The 19,894-nt window shown below is 31.4% G+C and overlaps 1 protein-coding gene and 1 pseudogene across 1 annotated transcript; both read left to right on the top strand.

Moving 5' to 3' along the window:
- The first annotated feature begins 970 nt into the window (after window positions 1-970).
- On the top strand, window positions 971-3,623 carry LOC133700546 (GDSL esterase/lipase At1g29670-like). Its single transcript, XM_062124109.1, has 5 exons — window positions 971-1,353; window positions 2,373-2,503; window positions 2,609-2,854; window positions 2,950-3,190; window positions 3,307-3,623. The coding sequence occupies exons 1-5, from the start codon at window positions 1,098-1,100 to the stop codon at window positions 3,519-3,521; spliced, it is 1,089 nt and encodes a 362-aa protein (XP_061980093.1). The 5' UTR covers window positions 971-1,097; the 3' UTR covers window positions 3,522-3,623.
- Window positions 3,624-6,596: 2,973 nt separating this feature from the next.
- Window positions 6,597-12,010, top strand: LOC133702127 (nucleolar complex-associated protein 2-like; annotated as a pseudogene).
- The last annotated feature ends 7,884 nt before the right edge of the window (window positions 12,011-19,894 follow it).

The raw sequence follows: 19,894 nt of genomic DNA, 5'->3' as shown, positions 1-19,894 counted from the left end.
CCCCACTTGTCAAGGTTTCATGAGTTTATAATTGGCAAGGCTGCCGCGGGCAATCCAGCTAGTATTAAAATCAATTTCCAACTCTAAAGTCAAAGTATGCATTAAAATTTCTGGGCACTTCCCTCAACTACGTAGCAAAGAGTAGAATAACCAGCTAATAGTCTCTGACAAGCACATCTCCATACCTATACAAGCAGCCAATATTCTTGGGCTTGTGGTTCTCAACGACTATTCCTTTATTGTACCATCTTTCAAAGCCTACAAACTAGAAAATAAACTCGAACTGAATCTGAAGCACTATAATTCGACAATAAACAATATAAAAAAGACACTAGTAGACAACAATATTATAAAATGACAGATAAAGGAGCTTCCTCAGCTTGTAATAGACAGTCCCCTGTTGCATAAACAAAATAAATTATTTTAAGTAATTAATTTACCTTCAAATATATCCATTAACAATATTAAAATCTGTTTCCAGCGTTGAAGTCAAATCATGCATTCAAATCACGTAGCCAAGAGTAGGATAACCAGCTAATAGTCTATGACAAGCACATCTCCATACCTATACAAGCAGCCAATATTCTTGGGCTTGTGGTTCTCAAAGACTATTCCTTTATTGTACCATCTTTCAAAGCCTACAAACTAGAAAATAAACTCGAACTGAATCTGAAGCACTATAATTCGACAATAAACAATATAAAAAAGACACTAGTAGACAACAATATTATAAAATGACAGATAAAGGAGCTTCCTCAGCTTGTAATAGACAGTCCCCTGTTGCATAAACAAAATAAATTATTTTAAGTAATTAATTTACCTTCAAATATATCCATTAACAATATTAAAATCTGTTTCCAGCGTTGAAGTCAAATCATGCATTCAAATCACGTAGCCAAGAGTAGGATAACCAGCTATACATATAGCTAATAGTCTATAACAACCACATCTCCACGCCTATAAAATCAGCAATTTTGGGGCTTGTAGTTCTCAACAAATTAAACTCTCGTCTATTAACTTCTTCATTCAGATCATCATCACCCTTCGTTCTTTCTTTATCTAGTTTCAATCACTTGTAGCTAATTCAGTTTTCATTAATGGAAAATCAGCCTAAGCTGCTATGGTGGATCTTCTTCACCATTCCATTGCTGATCTCATCAAACTTGCAGAGTTGTGCTTATGGAGAACCTCAAGTGCCATGTTACTTTGTTTTTGGGGACTCACTCTTTGATAATGGAAACAACAACAATCTTTCGACGTTGGCAAAAGCCAATTATACTCCTTACGGGATTGACTTTAGCAATGGTCCTACCGGGAGGTTTAGCAATGGCAACAACACAGCCGATGTCATTGGTCTCCTTTTTCCTCCCTCTCTGATTACTTAAATGAGTATATATTTTGATTTCTTTTTTATCCTAATACTAACTGTAATTATTTCTCTTTTCACTAATAATTTACCTGTTAATATTTGAAATTAATATCAAATATTCTTAGTAATTAACGCTTTTGTACATCTTTGATAATAATTTATTATTATTTTTAGTTTGTTATCCACACATACCTTAAAATTAGTTCTGAAACCTAGAATGACTTGGGAGTTCGACTCGTTAGCATGTTGACACAGGGCTCGATTAATTGTGTAGCTTACCCATATGAGAGACAACCTAGCTAGCTACTTAAAGGGTTGGCACCAATTCGGTGAATTAATTTTAGCAGTAAGCAGCAGAAGAGAGCCAATTTGTGATAGAGAGAGAGAGAGGTGAGACAATTACAAGAGAGAGAGTGAGGATATGGAATTTGTTCTCCTTTAAATTGTGGTGTCTCTCTCTCTCTCCTATCCAATAATATTGATTTATGTGTTCCGTGCACGTATGGAAGTTAGTCGTCAAACCATATTAAATTTGTTGTGATTAGTCTCCGGGCAAAAATTAATGGTCCTAAAAAGTGATATCGAAAGTTTTGGAGTTTTTAACAAAGTTTTCATTTTATTTTTTTTAATCTAAAATGATATTGTTTTAAATAAAAATAAATAATAAATTCAAATTAACTTTTTTTTTATTAGAGAAAATCTCACTTCACGGAAAGTGTACTTTGTGGGCCCAGGTGAGCGAGTAAAACCCCGGCTGTCCTAGGCTCTTATAAGAGGTGCACGCCCTGACTCGAACTCGAGATCTACTATGCAGATTTCAAGCCCTTTGCAATCACGCTATGCCTCTTGGGGACTAAATTCAAATTAACTGCTAATATGTAAATTGACCGGTTTAGATTTCAAAACTATATTTTAAATCAATAATTTAGATATTTAAACTGATCAATATCTATACTGCATAGAATAATTATCATTCTAACCCATCGATACTATTTTGTTACAGCTAAGCTTTTGGGATTTGACGACTATATTCCAACCTTCAATGAAGCGAAAGCTACGAAAAATATATTAAGAGGTGTAAATTACGCATCTGGATCAGCTGGGATTCGCAATGAAAGTGGACGATTAGCAGTGGTAACTACATTTGTTCATACTTGCCAGGCACAGAGATAATACTAATTTTCATAATTTTTGTGATGATATTTCTATATATATTTGATATTTTTTTGTGGTATTTAGGGTGATGTGATATCCCTGGATGAGCAGCTACGAAATCACCGCATCATAATTTCACTCGTCACTGAAGCACTGGGAAATAAAGATTCAGCCATGAAGCACCTAAACAAGTGCATTTATACCATTGACATGGGCAACAATGACTACACAATGAATTACTTCCTTCCCCAATTATATAACACTAGCAGGCAATTCAATGCTCACCAATACGCTACAGTGCTCATTCAACAATATTCTCAGCAATTAAAGGTAATTGTTACAATTTTATATGTAACCACTTCCGATTTCCGACATGTAAATATTTATTTCATCTGATGTATGTATGGTTTATATATATACTGCAGAGCTTATACGATCTTGGAGCAAGGAAGGTGGCTGTTGCGGGACTAATTCAAAATGGTTGCTCGCCCAATGCACTGGCAACATATGGTGCGAATGGCTCTTCATGTGTAGAGGTGATCAACAACGCAGTACAAATCTTCAATAGCAAGCTTATACCATTAGTTACAAACCTTAACGCCAATCTTCCTGGAGCTAAATTTACTTACATAAATTTTTACCAGATTGATGCCGAATCAACTCGAGGTAAACTCTCATTTTCTTTATTAACACCGTGTCATTTAGTGTAATCAAGATTTATTATCTTGTTGGTTCTATATATATATGATTTATTATAATCTTATGGATAATATTATATGCAGCTTTCAGGTTCACCAGAGTTGCTTGTTGCAACTTAACCAGTACAGGATTATGTGATCCTTCTACAATTCCATGCCCTGATAGGACTGAGTATGCATTCTATGATTCGGCACATCCTACAGAGGCTAGAGCTTTGATCTTGGGAAGGAGAGCATACAGGGCTCAGTCATCGACTGATGCATTTCCCGTTGATATCAGTCTCCTGGCTCAGCTTTAATGGAAGATAATATGCAAATATTATGTGAAAATTAATAAAACTTTTTTCCCACAATGTTGTGAGAATAAAGGGAGATGTATTGGTAATATTCTCAAGTTCATAATGTAGATTGTGATTTTAGAATAGTTCGAGGATAAGACTTGATTTCGAGTAAACTGATCTCAGAATACCCTATTGAATAAAAAATTATTTATTTTTTACCGTAATACTAAAAAAATCATCAATAAAGATATCAAGTATATTGTTGAACACATAAGATTTTTCAGAACCGATAATGGTTTCCAAGCAACCTTGGCAGGGATGAATCTGAAGGCCCAGGGGCAAAGTTAAAACAATTCAAATTACCCGTTTTTCTAATGAAATGGAGGGTGTCAAATGGTTCTTATAAGAAAAAAAATATTTTTAAAATTAAAATTTCTTTATACAAAAGATAAAAAAAATTAGGAAAGCTCTTTGAAATTTAAATGTATAATAAGAAAAAATAATTATCATTTAACAAAGTTTTTCTAAACAAAATGAAAGAGAAAATAAATATTAGTCTAAATATAAAAAATAAAAATAAAAACCAAATAAAAAATCATTAATTTTTAAAAAAATTAAACAAAAAAAAATAGTAAAATCAGGCACGTTAGTAAGCCTAGCAAGTCAGGCCAGCTTCTCTGGTCTATTTTGTTACGCAGGTCAACGTGACTGGCCTTATTGTAGCAGAGTGCCCAACTTGATTTCTTTTAAAATTTGACAGCCCAACCCAATGAACATCTTATCAAGACCCCTGTTATTATTTTGAAGATCCAAATTAATTGATCTCAAGACTTGCTCAGCCTCTCTTTCGTTCTTTTTTTTTTTTTACTGGTTCACGTGGGCATGCATTTATTCCGGGGACAAATGTGTTTGAGGGAAGAAAGGAAATCAATTACAGTGACTGGTTCTACAGCAATCACGACAGTAACAAAAGAAATTAAACGGGATTAAGCCTCCGCAATTGTCCAAATTGCAGACAAATGTGTTTCATACTTTAATAACTGAAGGAAAAACTGCAGATTCAAGCAAAATCTTTTATCAAGTATTACACGAGAAGAAAAGGCATACAAAGGTCTTTGAACCTGATTTTGCAGAGCTACTTCTCTTCGAATGAAGAAGAATTGTAAGGAACAAATTAGGTGACTGCCTCTGACGCTTGCTGTCAAGGTCACTCTGCCCTTTTTACCTTCCGTCTTGAATAAAAAAGGAAAGACTGGGTTTAGCGTCTGACAGGGTGGCTGACCGAGTGGTCACCTTTGGCTTCAAATCTGTGACTGATTCTGTAATTTAAACTTTGATTTCTTGCCCCAAGGATGTAGCTGAACTATTAGAGATCACGTTTCTCTTGTTTTGGCGCCTTCATGAGGACTGATTGGGATAAAAATTAAACCCCAATAATGCCTGAGAGTCAGCTTCCCCCGCATCCTTTCATGCCCAGAGTTTCTGCAGGTTTTAGGACAAAACGACACTGTTTCCTTTTGATCTTCATCAGCATGTTCTTCTTTCTTTCAAGTAAAATGCATCGTTTCACTTAGAGTGAAACGGCGTTGTTTTAGCTTCTCTAGCAGAAATAGATTTCTTCTTTGATCTAATTGCGCCAAACTTCATCATTGTCTCTCCATTCCGGCGCTTTTTACTTCTTGGTTTCTGGTCCTTCAATTCTTTACTTTTGGTCAATTTCCACCCTTTTTGCCCTTTAATTTCAATCAATTCACCCCCTGACTGAAATAACATCTACCCTCTAGATTCTCCACTTTACTCATTTTAGTCCTTGATCTTTCAATTCTTTATTTCTATGACAGATTAACTTCAAATTTCAACTTTTCCTCTCAATTAACCTCTTAATTAATTTTGGCTATTTGCTCCAAACTCATCCTTGAAGCCAAATTAAGCCAATTGAGCCTATTTATCTTCAATTCTAACCCCAACTATAACTTAAAAAATTCTAAACTTCTTTTCCACTTATAATTTTCAAATATTGGTTCAATTACAACCCCAACTACATATATTTTTTATATTTATTTTATTATTATTATTTCAAGATTTCCTTACACACAAAAATTAAATAAAAAATAACAAAATAGATAAATTTATTGAAAATATATATTTTTAAATTTTTCTAATTTTTTCAAGATATATAAAAAAATAAAGATAAAAAATTGAGTTAGAACAATGACAACAACTTCTATTATTATTATTATTATTATTATTATTATTATTATTATTATTATTATACGAGTGTGATATAATTTTATATTAATTTTTATATTTAGTTATTTAGATTTAAAATTTATATGTGGGTTTATGAATGAAGTGCAGTGAAGTGAGGTTAAATTTTGTTTAGAGATATAATCTCTTTGCACAAATTACACTTCACTAAAAGTTAGAAAACATATGTTGGTGCTATAGCACTTTTTTTTAATGAATTTTTTTTAAAATAAAGTTGTTTATTGTGTATTTAGCATTATATTAGTTTTTATAATTGTGATTTGAAAAGACATACTTAAAAAAATTATAAATTTTAACTTATCTCAAATCCTAGTTTTTACCATAATTTAAGATGAAATACATGTTTAAACAATGAAAATCAAATAATTTTTAAAATTATGGTTAGTCTAAAAATATTTCCAACTACACTGAGCATACCAAACGAATTCTTAATGTGTGTTTGATATTGTGGTAAACAGTGATTTTTAAAAGTGTTTTTTTTAAATTAATTAAAATATTCTTATATATATATTTTTATTTTTAATATTAATACATTAAAACTAAAAAAAACTCACTAAAAAAATATAAAATTAATGTTTTTTAAATCAAATATTCTCAAACATAGCGAAAATAAAGGTAGCGTTAGACTCAAAGAATAATTCCTATATATGTCAATTTAGTGCATTGGTTATGGATATGTATTTTGATACACATCTTGTTTCTTAGATATTTTAAAATTAATTTAAATAAAAAAATAAAAAAATAATTAATAAAAACACATCATTCAAACCCACTTTCTCTTGATGGGCTTTCTAATCCAAGTTATTTTTAATATTTCAAGGTTATAGGCCAAATACAAAAAAGGAAAAGAAGAAGAATAAACAAAACCTCTAATGAGAAAAAAATTAGGGTTTTAGCTCCTCAGTGAAGTATCCAAGACAGGAACTTGAAAATCTTTTTTTGCTTTTCCTCAAATTATTCTTCTGCATAAAATTTATCTTTTGATAACAACAGGAGCAGCTTTCCATAGTCAGTTTTCAAAATGGACATTGAATACCCAGGTTTTGCTCTCACTTATACACACTCAGTGTTATATAGTTAGCTGTTTTTAGGTTTTTACGGTGAAGTTTAGTGCTTTTAATCTTTGATTTGATATGATTTTTTCATGGTTAAGATTATTGATTTATTTATTATGTTAAAAACCCATGTTTTTATCTTCTTCATTGTAAATGGTATTTTTGAAATCGTTTTCCAGGGGATGGAGTTTCCTCGAATCTAAAATTAAAAAAAGTATTATTGGAAATGATTGAAGCTTTATGGTTTTTTTGTTCTTTTATTTGGTGGGTTGGTGGGGTTATTTTGTTTGTTTTTGCAAATTGGTTGATGTGTTTTTGAGTATTTGCTAACGGGTTTTTTGTTTATTGGTGATTGTTGATTTCAGTTAGGGATTTAGAGCCTGAGGTAAGTGATGAAGAGGGGATGGAGGAAGAGGAGGAAGGAAGTGGAAGGATGTTGAAGAAATCGCGTACAGTAGTTGCTAAAGAGCATAAAGACCAGTTGCAGAGACTTAAGGAAAAGGTTAGATATGCTTTGTTCTTGAACGTTATGTTTTTTACTCAAGTATTTTTTATCAAATGATGGATGGCTGAGCTGAAGTGTCATGCCTGGTGTGCGGATGACTTTTTTTCATGGTAGGAGCTGATTTTTTAGAGAAATAGATTTTCTTGGTTGCAGATTAGGCAGCTACACTTCTTGGTTTTGAGTAGTTGTGGTTCTCACTTTCATGTTGGGTCTTGGATTTTCTACTTGATTATTTCGAGAATAGAAATACATGAATTTGAAGGATTTGGGAGATTGTTAATGCTTATAAAGAATGAATTTGCTTCATGATTAATGAATCTTCTGTTTTCCATGCTGCTTTGTTGATTGTGAACAAGTTGCTAACAAATTCATTTTTAACAGGATCCTGATTTTTTAAGTACCTAGAAGAGCATGACAAGGAGCTTCTAGAATTTGATGATGAAGATTTTGAGGTGAGTGTTCAGAGTATGTGTACATTTTATTTTTTATTTTTTTTATGTGATGAGCACAATCAAATGGCCCAATCGTAGTGTTCAAATTTGTGCAGGAAGATGGTGATGCAGATTTGGGGGATGGAGACATGCTAGTAGATGAGGAAGGTAGGGACCATGATATTGCGAAGGAGGACGAGAAACCATCTGATAATGTTATTACTTCTGCAATGGTTGAGTCCTGGTGTAATTCTGTCCGAGAAAGCGGAAAAATAAGTGCTATTCGTTCACTTTTGAAAGCTTTCAGAATTGCATGCCACTATGGTGATGATGGAGGTGGTGATTCTTCAGCGAAGTATAGTATTATGTCTAGGTGTATTCAATAAAGTGATGTTATTTGTATTGAGTGAAATGGATGGAATCCTTCGTAATGTCTCGGGCCTTCCTGCGTATGGTGGGAAGAAAGAAACTGTAAATGATCTTCTGCACACAAAAAAATGGATGAACTATAACCACCTGGCAAAGTCTTATCTTGGAAATGCCCTATACGTTTTGAACCAAATGACTGACACGCAGATGATATCATTTACTTTACGCCGTCTCAAATTTTCATCTGTGCTTTTAGTTGCCTTTCCAGCTCTCTTACGGAAATATATTAAGGTATGAACAATTTGATGCATCATTTCCTTATTTTCAGATTTTTTTATGCAGTTAAAGTGATTGCTATTCAATCAGTTGTACTGGAATGTGATTCAGTTCTGATGAGTGGTCTTGGAGTGAGTGCACCAAACATAATACCCTAAATCAGCTAAGATCATTTTATTTTAACCATCTTCAATGCTCACTCTTTTCATTGTTTATATCTAGTTTATGGAATGCATGTTAACTCTTTTACTTTAGATGAAAGTACCTGAGGCATTCGACTGTGATTTTTTATGTTTAATGGGCATGAGTCATGTTGATTCTATGTTGATATTGGATCAGATTCACTTGGGAAGCAGGTGATAATTCCTTTTTCCTGATTTGTTTCAGGTTGCCCTTCACTTTTGGAGTACTGGAGAAGGTGTCCTCCCTTTGGTGGCCTTTTTCTTTTTAAGGGATGTATGCATTCGGATTGGATCGGATTGTTTAGACGATTGCCTCAAAGCGATATACAAAGCCTATGTTTTGAACTGTCACTTCATAAATGCAGCAAAGTTAAAGCATATTCAATTTCATGCAAATTGTGTCATAGAGCTTCTTGGGGTGGACCTGCCAACTGCATATCAACATGCCTTTGTTTTCATCCGCCAGTTGGCAATGATTTTACGAGATGCAATTACTATGAAAACTAAGGTATTTTGAAAATTTTCCTTTTAAAGTAAAAAGAGTACTTATTTAATAATTCAATTCTGCTGGTGAATTTAGTTCATCTAATTGATTTGATATGGTGGTGGATTAGTTTCCTTGAACTTTCTGCTGATATTTTTCTCTTAATATCGATGTTTGAATTCATGTAGCTGAATGGCAGTGCTGACCCAACTAGTCTGCGGTTGAGGCTTGTTGTTGCTGTTGTTGTTGTTGTATTGATGTGTGAATTCAATCTTCCTGTATTCTATTTATTGGTACTATCAAGCAGCTAGAAAGGTTTTGTCTTGTGGCTATTTTATGTGTTGAACTTATTCCTTGATCAAGCAATTTGAAAATTGCTAGTCTTTCTTCTTTTCTTTATATTTCTTATCATTGATTTAAATTATTATTATTATGCAGTTCTCAATTTTCATGGAACTGATGCTAAATCTTTGCTTGCTCATTCTGCTCCTTGCATTTCACTGTTTCTATAGGATTCATTTCGCAAGGTTTATGAATGGAAGTTCATGAATTGCCTTGAACTTTGGACTGGAGCTATCTGCACCTATAGCTCAGAAGCTGATCTCAAGCCTCTTGCTTATCCACTGACCCAAATAATTTCAGGGGTTGCCCGCCTAGTTCCTACTGCTCGATACTTTCCCCTTAGATTGAGGTGTGTTAGAATGCTTAATCGGTTGCTGCTTCAACTGGTACTTTTATAGCTGTATCTATGCTGCTTCTGGACATGTTGGAGATGAAAGAATTAAATAGCCCCCCAACTGGAGGTGTTGGTAAAGCTGTTGATTTCTGTACTGTACTAAAGGTATGTTCTGACTTTTTCCTTTTTAATGTTAAGTTAGTTTTTGTTCTCGTGTTGGATGAAAATACCTGAAAGAATACCTTTTAAATATATATTGATTTTTTAGAAATTTTATTCTAGGTGAACAAGTCTACCCTGAAGACATGAGCATTTCAGGAGGCATGTGTATCTTCTGTGGTGGAAGAACTTGCTGAACATCTAGCCCAATGGAGCTATTCTGTTCCTTTCTTTGAGTTGTCTTTCATTCCAGCTATACGATGAAGGAGTTTTTGCAAGAGTACCAAAATTGAAAGGTTCCAGAAACAAATGAGGGAGCTTATTCGTCAGGTATGTATTTTGTATGGTTCATGTGCACTCTTCTTTACATGGGTTTGTCTGGTATTAGGGTGGGAAGATTGTTGTATCAATGGTTTAATTTACTGTGATGTGTATAAATAAATACATTACTTGAGTTGAAACAGAAAAGTATTGAGCAGTACTGATTTTAGAGCTCATCTATGTCCCCATATGGAGGCTAATTCCAAGTTTACAAATGAAAAGCGCCTGTCCATCACTTTTCTGCCAAATGATCCTACAGCAGCATCTTTTCTTGAGGTATTGCTATTTCATATCGCTGTTTCTTCCTTGTCACTGTGTTGAAATTTTTCATAAACAAATAGCTGTTACTTTTGTTTTCAGGGCTGTTTTTAGTTGACCAATGATTTGTCTGGCCTTTTTCATATTGGGGCTTCCATATTTCTTTATTAGTTGCCTGAATGTATTTGGTTATATATAGGTCAAACCAGTTGGTTACAGCTTTGTTAACAAGAAAATGAACTCTTTTTTAGTGTCTAAAGGATGAGTGTTCCTGAACTGTTTCTTGCATTTTGTTTTACACATTTCTCTTACTCTATGCTGTGACGGTGGTCGAGTTTGGATTGGTTTCTGCTCTGGGGTTTCTAGTCAATGTTAAAATGATGTTTGTTGGGCCAATGGTGCATCATCAATAGAGAATGCTTTGAAACAAGTATTTCATTTAAAAACTGTTACAGGATTTCAGAGATACCTTAAAATGCTGACTACTTGTAACAGGATGAAAAGAAGTCAGGGGCCAGTCCTTTGTTGCGGTATGTTGCAACTTTGCGCCAGATAGCACAACAAAGAATTGATTCATTGACAGAATCCAGGTTACCAATTAGTGTTCTTTTCATGCTTTATGAAGCAAGCTTTCAATTGCTTAAAATAGCTAATTTGGGTAGCCTGTGTGGTGGAATTTCAGTGTTCTTGTGGTTAAGCACTCGTCTGTCTTTCGAAACAAGCTACCTGAAAGTGATGAAGACGATGATGATGCTGTGAATGAAAAAGGTGCTTCTGTTTTTAGTTCCTCCTGGTTACCAGGAGGTACACCCAAGTAAGTGCCTCTCACTTAAAATATCGATCCATATTTTTTATTTTGAAGATTCTACAGTTATTGAAATTTTCTTTGAAATCAAGGAGCCTTTGGCAATCAGTTTTAGTTGGACCCCTGCCATGGTAGGTTATTGATCTGAACCACTGTACCTTGGTTTACAGGGCTAAACCTTCCAAGGAGGAGGAGAAAAAGAAGAAGAGAAAAGCAGAGCACCAGGAAGAGGTAGCTTTGGATGAAGATGTCGTGGAGGACCTGGTACTCAGTTCTGACGAAGATGGATCAGTGGATGACTCTTCTTCCGAGATGAAGACGAGAGTCCAAAATCAATGCCTGGTAAACCAGAGTAATAAGAAGAAACCTTATTCTACAAACTCGCCAAAGAAGAAATCTCATCCGAAGGAGCCAAAGACAAAATCTTCAGCAAGTGATGCCGCTTCCAAAGGTAAGGTTTGACAGTGCAAAATCTGCACCTTCTAAACAGCATAGAAAGAAGCAAAAAGCCCCTGAGAACTTGTCAAATAAAGATGTAGCATCTCATGCAAAGAAGTTGAAGAAGAGGAAGACAAGTAATTGATGAAGCATGGGAAATTATTGACGACAGTTTTCTCATTTTTCTTTCCCCACTATAGCCAATCTTGTTGAAATTGCTCGGAAAATTTTTGTACGATGGGAAATTTTGGTTGGTAAATATAACGCGAGTAGTAATCAATGACCATGTTTCCTTTAAACTAAAACGTAAGAGTTCCTCCACAAGGTTTGTCTATGGAAGATCAAGCTGAAATGCGTAGTTGTTTATTAAGATGGTGGGGGAGCGTAGTTGTTTATTAAGATGGCGGGGGATGATTGTTTTTTGAAGTGTTTTTTTAAATTAAAAATATATTAAAATATTATTTTTTTATTTTTTAAATTTATTTTTGATACTTGTATATTAAAATGATAAGTAAAGAAAAAAATAATAAAAATTGTATTTTTTTTTAAATGTAAAAACAAATAAGGTGCAGATAGATAAGAAGCAAGTATATTTTTATACTATCCTTTGTTGGTCCCGAGGGACGGAAGAGGCTATGTTAGCTGAACTAGTTCAAGATACTATACAACAAGATTGGAGTCGCTCGCTTACATTTGTCCAAGTCCTCATTAATACAAGCAAATTATTTTCCTTTTTTTATGAAAAAAAATTAGGTTCACTATTATTTGTTGAAATAGGATGGCCACGAGGAATGAGGAAGGAAAATTCTTGCTTATGGCGTAAGATGAGACTTGAACCATAATCTTTTTTTTAAAAAATTCTAATTAAATTTAATTATAGTGTTAAATTGAAATTTAATTGATATATAAGTTAAATTTATATTTTTTTAAAAAATAAAATTTATTTTATTTTATTTTTATATTACCCTCATCGCATTCATAACATTTCTTTAAAAGTTTTTATTGCTTTTTTTTGCAAGTTCATATTTTTTAATAGTTAGTTTTTACATTAATTGTTTGTTTTAGTAATTTATTTTTGTATCATTTTTAGTGATGAATTCAATTCTTTACCCTAAGAATGATATTAGTTATAGAATTTTATTAAAACCTGTTAATTAAATTCAATCTAGAGGGTTCCAAACATGTAGATATGGTTTAAGTTTACTATATTTTTCTTCTTGATCTTGCTTTGGAATTTTATTTTTTATTTCTTAAACATCCGAGTTAATCCTACCTTATTAGTTTAAAAGGAACATTCTGTTTTAGGAAGTGAGGATATATATATTTATTGTTGTTTGCTGGATAAACATGAATTAATTAAAATCCCTAATCTAACCCTAGTGATTTAATTTCTTGGTTTATTTCCACGAATACTACTCTTATGGATCTTGGTTAATCACAATATTATTAGACCATCAAATGATTTATTAATTCGATTTTCTGAGGTTATTGATCATTCAGAAATACTGCCTTAACATTTAAAAACTAATATTTTCCTATTTTATGTCAACAAATTGAAGAGGAAATAGAAAAATCTCATTTCATTAGCCGTCCAATTTTGATAATTAAAAGGGATGTTAACTCAATAATTATCATGCATATTACGAAAGAAATTACAATAACTTAAATTTATCAAAGGATCAAGTCTCGGGTTTTAAACTTGTATAATTAATATAATATTTTTCTAGCGTATTGTAATTTTAAGAGAATTTAATTTAATTTAATTTTTTTTAAAATACTCGCTATAAGGTTAATTTTAACCCAAAAAATTAAGAAAGATAGGATACATTCTTGACTATTATTGGAGCTAATTTTAAGGGATTGTGATTACCAGCAATGCACTTTCCATTTATTCCATTCAAGGGTATTGTTGTCCTTTTCACTGGAATAATTCGATGGCAATATACGAAAAGATACAAATTTTCCAGATATAGTTTCCAAAATATGAGAAAGAATAGTGAGGTGTGTTGTCTTGTGGCCTCGTTTTTTCGCTTTTAAGGTAACATAGAAATAGAGATAATGAAGATAAAAATATATTTTATTGAAAAGATAAAGATAAAAATATAAAATAAATATATATTTTAGAATAATTTTTAATGAATTTCTATATTTTTAAAATAAAAAATCATCTTTGTTTTTTATATTCTAAAACAATAATCTAACGATTTTTCACATATCAAGATTAAGTCTATCATCTTTAATTATTAGGATACCTATTACACATGTTCTTTTTGCAATTACACATGATTGTTTCCATATATATACAAAAAATGAGCATAGAAATATTTTTAAAACCTTACATCCATTTCTTTTTTATTTTCTTGGAGAAGCTCCATTTTAAAACCATATGTTTGTACCAAACAAAAAATTTAATTCTATAGTATGTGTTAATATTTATATAAAGTTGATCATATATTCATTACATCTAGACAATTCGATATGTCTAATTTACTTTTATTATTAACAAAAATCCAATTATTATACTAAAGGTTGCAAATATGGGTGTTCAAAAAAATTAGCCAACTTATGATATTTGCATTATTTGACCCAACTCAATTCATTTAAGTTAGATAATATAGATATTATAAATAATAGTGGATTAAAAAACCTAAAAAATAGATATCACGGATTGAGTAACGAGTTGAGATTTTTAAAACTCAATGATCAACTCAACCTAACCCGACAAAACTTATATACCCTATACTTTTTTTTATCTAATTTGATAGTTTGAAAATTCAATATTTATTTTTATTTTATTTAGAAATGTTTTGGCTTTAAAGTTCTTGTTAGTGAACTTCATATTAGATTTCTTTAATGTAATAAAAAAGAGTTTGTTTCTTTGGTAGAGGGAGGGATGTAACTAAGGTTGTTTTTAAAAACAGATCCATGGAAAAATAACAATATATGCCCAAGTCATTGATATTTGTAATATTCATAAAGAATTTAGTCCAACCTGATATATTCAACTTACTTGAATAAAAAAAAAGGTTAGATTTACAATTTATAAAATATCAAAAATTAAATTATATACAATAATAGGCACAAATCTAATCTGACTATATCATGTACACCCTAACTGTAAAGGTGGAAAATATTAGCCATATGGCTCATATTTTGATAAGATGTTTATAAATTGAGTGTTGTTGATTGAATTGCTTTAATGTAATGAATATACTGTTGAATTTATAAAATTATTTACAAAAGTTTTAATTAATTTAAATACAGATTTGATACAAATATATAATCTCCAAATGAAAAAAAAAAAAAAATTTTCTTTCACATTTCTTACCTTCCATATATACCATGTCCTCGAAATCCCTATAAATTAAGGCTACCATTCTTCGTTTCACTTCACACTCTCTAGTAAGCTAATAGCCTCTTGTAAGTCTCTCTCCCCCCTTGAGCCATCTCTCCCTTGGCTTTGTTTTTGTATAGCCATGCCTTCTTCCATGTGAAGGGATAATTTTTATTGTTCTTCGTCTTTGTCAAGTGTGTTCTTGCACCTTTGTTGCTTGCAATCAAACCACTTATACAAGGGGTCAAAACCCTTTTAAAACATGCATCTAACTTCACTCGTTGACATGCATTTTACTCACTAGTATTTTTTGCTTTCTTGTAATGTAATTAAACAGTAGATTGTCACATTTTACATCTTGCCAAAAGGCATCCATTGTTAAAAAGAAAAAAAAGAAGAATAAGCTACCTCTTAATTATATGTCAAAGAAGCTATCTGATAATTTTTCATGGGCTTGTTCGTTGTTTTTGCAGATAAAAGACTTCGAACACTCATGGATTCCCAAAGGTTCCATCAAGCAACTGGATTGAATGGGTGCTCCCATGACAAAAATGATGCAAGAAATGTGGTGGACCTAACCTTGAAGCTTGGTTTAGGAAATCATGCTGGTAGAAGTCATCGAATAAACCTAATCGATTTGTTCAACACCCCAGCCCCCATGACTACTCCTGATCTTGCCAATTTGAATTTCAATGCTGGCTCCAACACCAGTGCCAATAAGGTATATCACTCTATCTTACAAACGATGCAACATTTTTGAGGTTGTATGGGTGCAAAAAACGTGATAGAATAAGCGTATGTGCAATCTATAGCAAAATTGGTATTCAAAGTTTTGATCTTTTCATTATATGGAGTGATCAACTTCATTTAAGAAAAAAATATGTAATTTATATTCTAGAAATTTGTATTTTATATCATAGATTCATATGGCCTCCAATAGATATGGCTAATGATTACATATCTCTAATAAATATGTAATCTTAACACATAATTAGTATTTAATTATTATCTCAAGACAAATGAGAAAAAAACAATGGATATAGAGACGATATTGTTTTGAAATGATAGAAATTTACTCTAAAACTATCGTAAAGACAGATTCATTTTATGTTTTTATCTCTGTATCTATCTTTGTCTTTATTTTTCTAACCAAATATATTTCTGTTTTTTCTGTATTTGTTCTTTATGTCTGAATACAAATCAAACACAACTATAAAAAAGACAGTATATGAGATCCCTATATAATTATTGGTAATGTTTCAAAATAGTTTGTGCCAGATAACGTTGCGGTCAGTTATTCTAAAATTATAAATTTCTAGTTAATCGTTTATGGAAATAATTAAATAGCCCTGAAAAAAAAATTATCCTCGCTGTTATCATATTGTAACGTCACCTACCAAGAACTAGTTCAATATTTTAAAATAGAATTTATCTAAATTCTCAACCTTAAATTAATATTGAAATCTAAAACATAGATTTTTTTATTTATTGTGTGATATTTAATTAGGGTTATTACTTATGAACTCTTCTACATTGTAAGTAATCCTTGAATCCCTCAGTTTTCCATATATTTTTGTTCATGAGTTGATGTTGTGCCAACTTCTTCGATTGTATATACTTTACAATATATTTTCACACATTCAATTTCTCATCTTTTACTTGGCTATCCTAATTCTATAGACAATACCACTTTTCACTATCCAATATCTAAAACAACAACAACAAAAACCTTAAAACAAAATACTAACAATTTTTTCCAACAGGGGATAAACTTTGGACCAACCAATGGAGCTCAAGAACATGTTGTCCTAAATCACTTTGGCAAAGTTAACAATGGGATTGCTCGTAGTGGTGGCGGAGGAAGTGTTGCTGGTCTAAATGCCAATGGGATTGCTTGTGGCGGCGGAGGAAGTGTTGCTGGTCTAAATGCCAATGGGGTTGCTTGTGGTGGCGGAGGAAGTGTTGCTGGTCTAAATGCCAATGGAAGTGTTGCTGGTCTAAATGCCAATGGGATTGCTTGTGGCGGCGGAGGAAGTGTTGCTGCTGGGATCGATTTTGGGATGATGGTCAGAGGAGACCACTCTCAAGGTGGCCAAACCTACAAGTCAGTGGCACGAGGCAAGGGGAACCAACACCCTTCAAACTTCTCAAATCGCCTCAACCCTTTTTGGACTCCATTGAGCACTTTGAACACTCACATACTGTCGAATGGCTCGTCCAGAGATGGACAGATTGGAAGCTCCTATGGCTCTCGTAGGAGAGGACCAAGACGTTCACGCCAAATTTGTTACTTCGATCCGTATAGAAGATGTACAAATTTGAACTGCAACACAAGGAATACTCCAATGTGGAGAAGCGGCCCCCTTGGACCGAAGGTAACTCCTTTAATATCCAAAAGTTGCTTGTATAACAAAGCATTATATTCAATAGTTGAATGCAATTATATGTTTCTGGGCACACAGTAAATAACTATGATAAAAAAAAGGTACTGATATTTATTTATTTTATTTTCTACTTTGTTTTTACAGTCTTTGTGTAACGCATGCGGTATCAAATACAAAAAGGCGGAGGATCGGAGGAAGGCCCGAGGAGCAACCAAGAAACGGAATAATATTTAGTCTCTTAATTAGTGCTTAATTTCCCTCAAAATTAATAAGTCTTGTTGTGCTAAAGACATTGCAGTGTTTTTTTTTATTTTTATTTTTTTATGATTGTCTTGAACTGTTGAAGAAAAATCTATCTATTAATGTGATCGGTGTTTCATTATCCTATATTAATTTAGCAATATTCTCTTATTCACCCTTATATTTATATATGTGTTTGTGTTAAGAAATTAATTATCTTGAAACAAAAATTAAGATGAGAAGATGGTGTGTCAGCAAAATGTTTTTGAGTGGTAGAAAGTAAAATGATTTATATTTTAATTAAACATCACCAAATATTTTAATATTTTGAATTAAAATGATTTTTTTATATGATTTAAAACTTTAATGATGATAAATTGAGAATGTAAATCTCACCATCTTTTTTATATATAATTTTGTTAGTTTTAAATCCAAAACATTTTACTTGAAAAGGTGGGCTAAAAATAATATAAAATTAATCATAGTTTAATTTTTTGAATTAAAGTGATTTTTTAATATAAAAATATATATTTCTCATAGAAAAAAAATACTATTTTAAATATTACAGAAAAGATATTGATTTGAAAGGATAAGAATTTACTCCAAAACTTTCGTAAAGACATATTTATTTTATGCTTTTATCTCTGTCTCTGTCTTACTAACCAATTATATTTTTATTCTTTCTGTATTTGTTCTTTATGTCCTGAATACTAACCAAACACGACTATAAAAAAACGATATATGAAATCCCTATGTAATTATTGGTATTGTTTCAACATAGCCTATGCCAGACAACGTTGCGGTTAGTTATTCTAAAAATATAAATTTCTAATTAATCGTTTATAGAAATAATTAAGTAGCCTCGGAAAAAAAAATTATCGTTGTTGTTTTTATATTGTATTGTCACCTACCAAAAACTAGTTTAATATTTCAAAATAGAAGTTATCTAAATTCTCAACCTTAAATTAATATTGAAATCTAAAACATAGATTTTTTTTTATTATATGATATTTAATTAGGTTATTAAATATATATCGCCACCTTGAACCAAAGGTAACTCCTTTAATTTCTAAAAGTTACATATATAACAAAGCATTATATTCAATAATTGAATGTAATTATATGTTTCTGGGCACTCTGTATGAAACTTAGTTATAAATTGAATGATTAACTCGAGTGAATTAAAATAATTTATATTGTAAGTAATATTTTTTAAAAATAAAAATATATTGATCAAATTATAAGTTGACCTCGTTGAATCAACTAGATAAATTTATATAAATTTTTTTATATAAAAAAAACTTAGCCATGGAATGGATCAACTAAGTCTCGAGTTGCTTGTCAAACTAGATTTAATAATTATAATTAAAAAAATACTGATTTATTTATTTTATTTCAACTAAGTCTCGAGTTAGTCCCTCATACTAGATTTAGTAATTAAGATTAAAAAAAATACTGAAATTTATTTATTTTATTTCGACAGTCTTTGCGCAAAACATGCAGTGTCAAATACAAAACGGAGGAGGATTGGAGGTGGGCCCGAGGAGCAACCACTAAACGGAATAATATTTAATTTTCTTTAAAATAAGTCTTGTTGTGCTAAAGACATTGAAGGTTTTTTTTTTTTAATGATTGTCTTGTAGTGTTGACCTAAAATCTATATATATGAGAAGATTGGTGTGTCAGCAAAATGTTTTTAAATGGAGTGTTAGAGATTAAAATGATATTATATTTTAATTAAACGTTACTTAACATTTTAATATTTTGAATTAATTTTTTTATATGATTTAAAAATTTGATGACAATCATTTGAGAATTTAAATCTCACCACCTTTTTTACATATAATTTTATAAATTTTAAGTACAAATGGTTTTATTTGAAAATGTGTACTAAAAATAATATATAAGTTAATTGATCATAGTTTAAATTTTTGAATTAAAGTAATTTTTATAAAAAAAATAGATATATTTCTCATAGAAAAAAAAATACTATTTACCCTACTTTAACCCTATTTGAATTGAACTCGTCATTCTTTCTATATCAGAAAGTAATCTTGTTATGCGAATCAATTTATAAAAGAATCTATTTGGAAATTCTTTAATTTTTCTTATAGTTTTCAAAATTAAACAATTTAAAATTTATGTTTTTTCTCAAATCTGTCCTAGTCCGTTTGAGATGGAATATAGCATTGAAATTGAGTAACTA

This window comes from Populus nigra, chromosome 8, assembly GCF_951802175.1.
Source record: "Populus nigra chromosome 8, ddPopNigr1.1, whole genome shotgun sequence".
NCBI lineage: Eukaryota > Viridiplantae > Streptophyta > Magnoliopsida > Malpighiales > Salicaceae > Populus > Populus nigra.
Note: the sequence above shows the minus strand (reverse complement) of the source record. Positions and strands in the feature narration are given on the sequence as shown.

Bases quoted from the DNA above. Each gene is read 5' to 3' on its own strand.
- LOC133700546 (XM_062124109.1), top strand. From the start codon at position 1,098: ATGGAAAATCAGCCTAAGCTGCTATGGTGGATCTTCTTCACCATTCCA. The intron at 2,504-2,608 runs GTAACTACATTT...TGTGGTATTTAG, and splicing joins AAAGTGGACGATTAGCAGTG to GGTGATGTGATATCCCTGGA. The intron at 3,191-3,306 runs GTAAACTCTCAT...TATTATATGCAG, and splicing joins TGATGCCGAATCAACTCGAG to CTTTCAGGTTCACCAGAGTT.